General features: G+C 46.7%; 1 protein-coding gene across 1 annotated transcript; it reads left to right on the forward strand.

Moving 5' to 3' along the window:
* Positions 1-1,636: 1,636 nt before the first annotated feature.
* Positions 1,637-1,849, forward strand: COCCADRAFT_113704 (uncharacterized protein; the record flags this gene model as incomplete). The annotated part of the gene is made up of 1 exon (XM_007720842.1): positions 1,637-1,849. A coding segment is annotated over one exon (213 nt), but the record flags the coding sequence as incomplete, so codon positions are not given.
* Positions 1,850-1,983: the final 134 nt, after the last annotated feature.

Below are 1,983 nucleotides of genomic sequence, written 5' to 3' on the forward strand. Positions count from 1 at the left end.
CAATGCTGGTTGCTGGGGTAACTATTAGGCGGGGTAGGTGGAGTAAACGAAGTCGTAGGCGAGTATGGGAGGCAAAGGGCGTTCAGCCCGTTACACTGATCTCCTCTACAGAGGGAGGTATAAGCGACGTGCGATAGCGACGAAAGCGGATGCGGTGGTATTGTTATGTAATCGTCGCCTGCATAGCCTTGTGTACCGCTTGGATATTACTTGGCATAGATCTCTCTAACACTTTGCACCTCTTGCACTAAGTCCGTGCAGTAGATCGTGCCCCGCCAGCGGTGCTGCGAAGTGCTAGCAGGGCTGTCCCCTAGTCGCCCTAGCCGCTCGCTACTAGTTCCTACAATTTGTCCTTTAGCAGTCTTGAGTCCGTTAGGGGAGGTGCGGCAACGCCTGAAGCTAAGTACGCAGTCGTTCTAAGCTTAGTCTGCACGCTTCTTTAGCCTGGATCGAGCCGAATTTCACTACCATCATTGATACGCAGGAAAGCGCGATGCTAGCGAGTAGTTCTCGAGGAAATGAGCGTATATATTCTCTGATATAGCTAGCTAATAGTTAAATATAGTCACACAGCTATAGTCCAGCCTGTAACTTGAGCACTAATTTTATTATTCTAGAACGCGAGGATGGTATAATAACACATTAAACCTATTGTATTAATCTTATTCTTAGCAACTTCTACCTCGCTCTTTCGCGTCTTCTTTGCTTGTCCTTCTTTAGGTGGACGTCCTTTGCGCTTCGCACTACGTTTCCCTTTCTGTATGGTTGCCTTCTTAGCATCGCGCTTCGCCTGAGCCTCTAATATGTTACTATAGCTTATCACCTTTGCCTTACTAACTTTAGTAGACTGGGCCGACTTTCGGCAGTTGCTTTCGTTGTTTTGCTTAAATAGTAGCCGGTTTTTATCTAGGAGAAGAGCGTACTTAGTAAAGGACTTTTGTGCGGCATTGTTTAGCTTCTGTAAACGACGTCTAGTTAAGTCGTTAAGCTTATTAGCGCCTAGGTCGATTTGGTTGCGCAGTACGGTAAGCGCATCTGATGTCACTAGGGTTTAGAGTATTTCGTCGTCGGTGGGCCTATTTTTCTAAGGAAGACGTAGCTCGGCCAGTAGCTTCTGGATGTTCTTAAGTATTTTGTGTGGTCTGAACGGATACAAACCTGTCTTAGACCAGCCAGCCCAAATGTTTCGAGCAGTAAGCGCCTGCTCGCGTGCACAGCTATAGAGAGATATAAAGTGCTGCTTACCGACTGTATTAGCGCCTCCACGGTACAGCTTCTCGACCTGTTCACGATATGCAGTCTTCAATGGGCCAAACGCCCCAACGTCACACGGCTAGAGCTTGTGAGAAGTATGCGACGGTATGCGACACGGTAATATTACTCTTAAAGCAAAATCTAAAGATCTTAAGCGACTCATGCGTCCCAAAACTATCGCAGATTAGAATTCAGGGTTTGCCAGCTGCTTAACGCTTAGTTTAGGGCTTAAATATAAGCCTTAGCTAATTAAAGCTAATCTTCGCGTCTGTGTAGCCAGACTGCGAACATGTAAAGTGCCACCCAGGAGTGGGGTGCGTCGTCCACGTGCTTCGATGAGTTGCTGCCGGCTAGATGATTAGTGGATGCAGGGACCTACTGCGTGTGGTCAGTGCGTGCAACAGTTCAGCCAATGCAACACCATCTACCCCATCAAAATATCCATCCGTTATTTTCAACACGTGATAACTCCACCACTATAACAGCTCTTGTAAAAGCGATTGCGGTAATCAATTCGCAAGATGCAGAAGGTCAACTTTCATATCGCGCAGCTGCAAAAAAGTTTGGTGTTAATATTATAATATTAACGCGCTAGCACTAAAACAAAACATAGTTAAGGGCTGTAGCTGCCTAAATGTTACACGGGGTTTGGATCTATACTTCTCTTGCCGGGTCCCACACTAAGGCCGGTGAGCTTTACGCTAGTGTTCCGTGAAAGTTGTCTGGCGA

Source organism: Bipolaris zeicola (assembly GCF_000523435.1).
Source record: "Bipolaris zeicola 26-R-13 unplaced genomic scaffold scaffold_698, whole genome shotgun sequence".
NCBI classification, from domain to species: domain Eukaryota; kingdom Fungi; phylum Ascomycota; class Dothideomycetes; order Pleosporales; family Pleosporaceae; genus Bipolaris; species Bipolaris zeicola.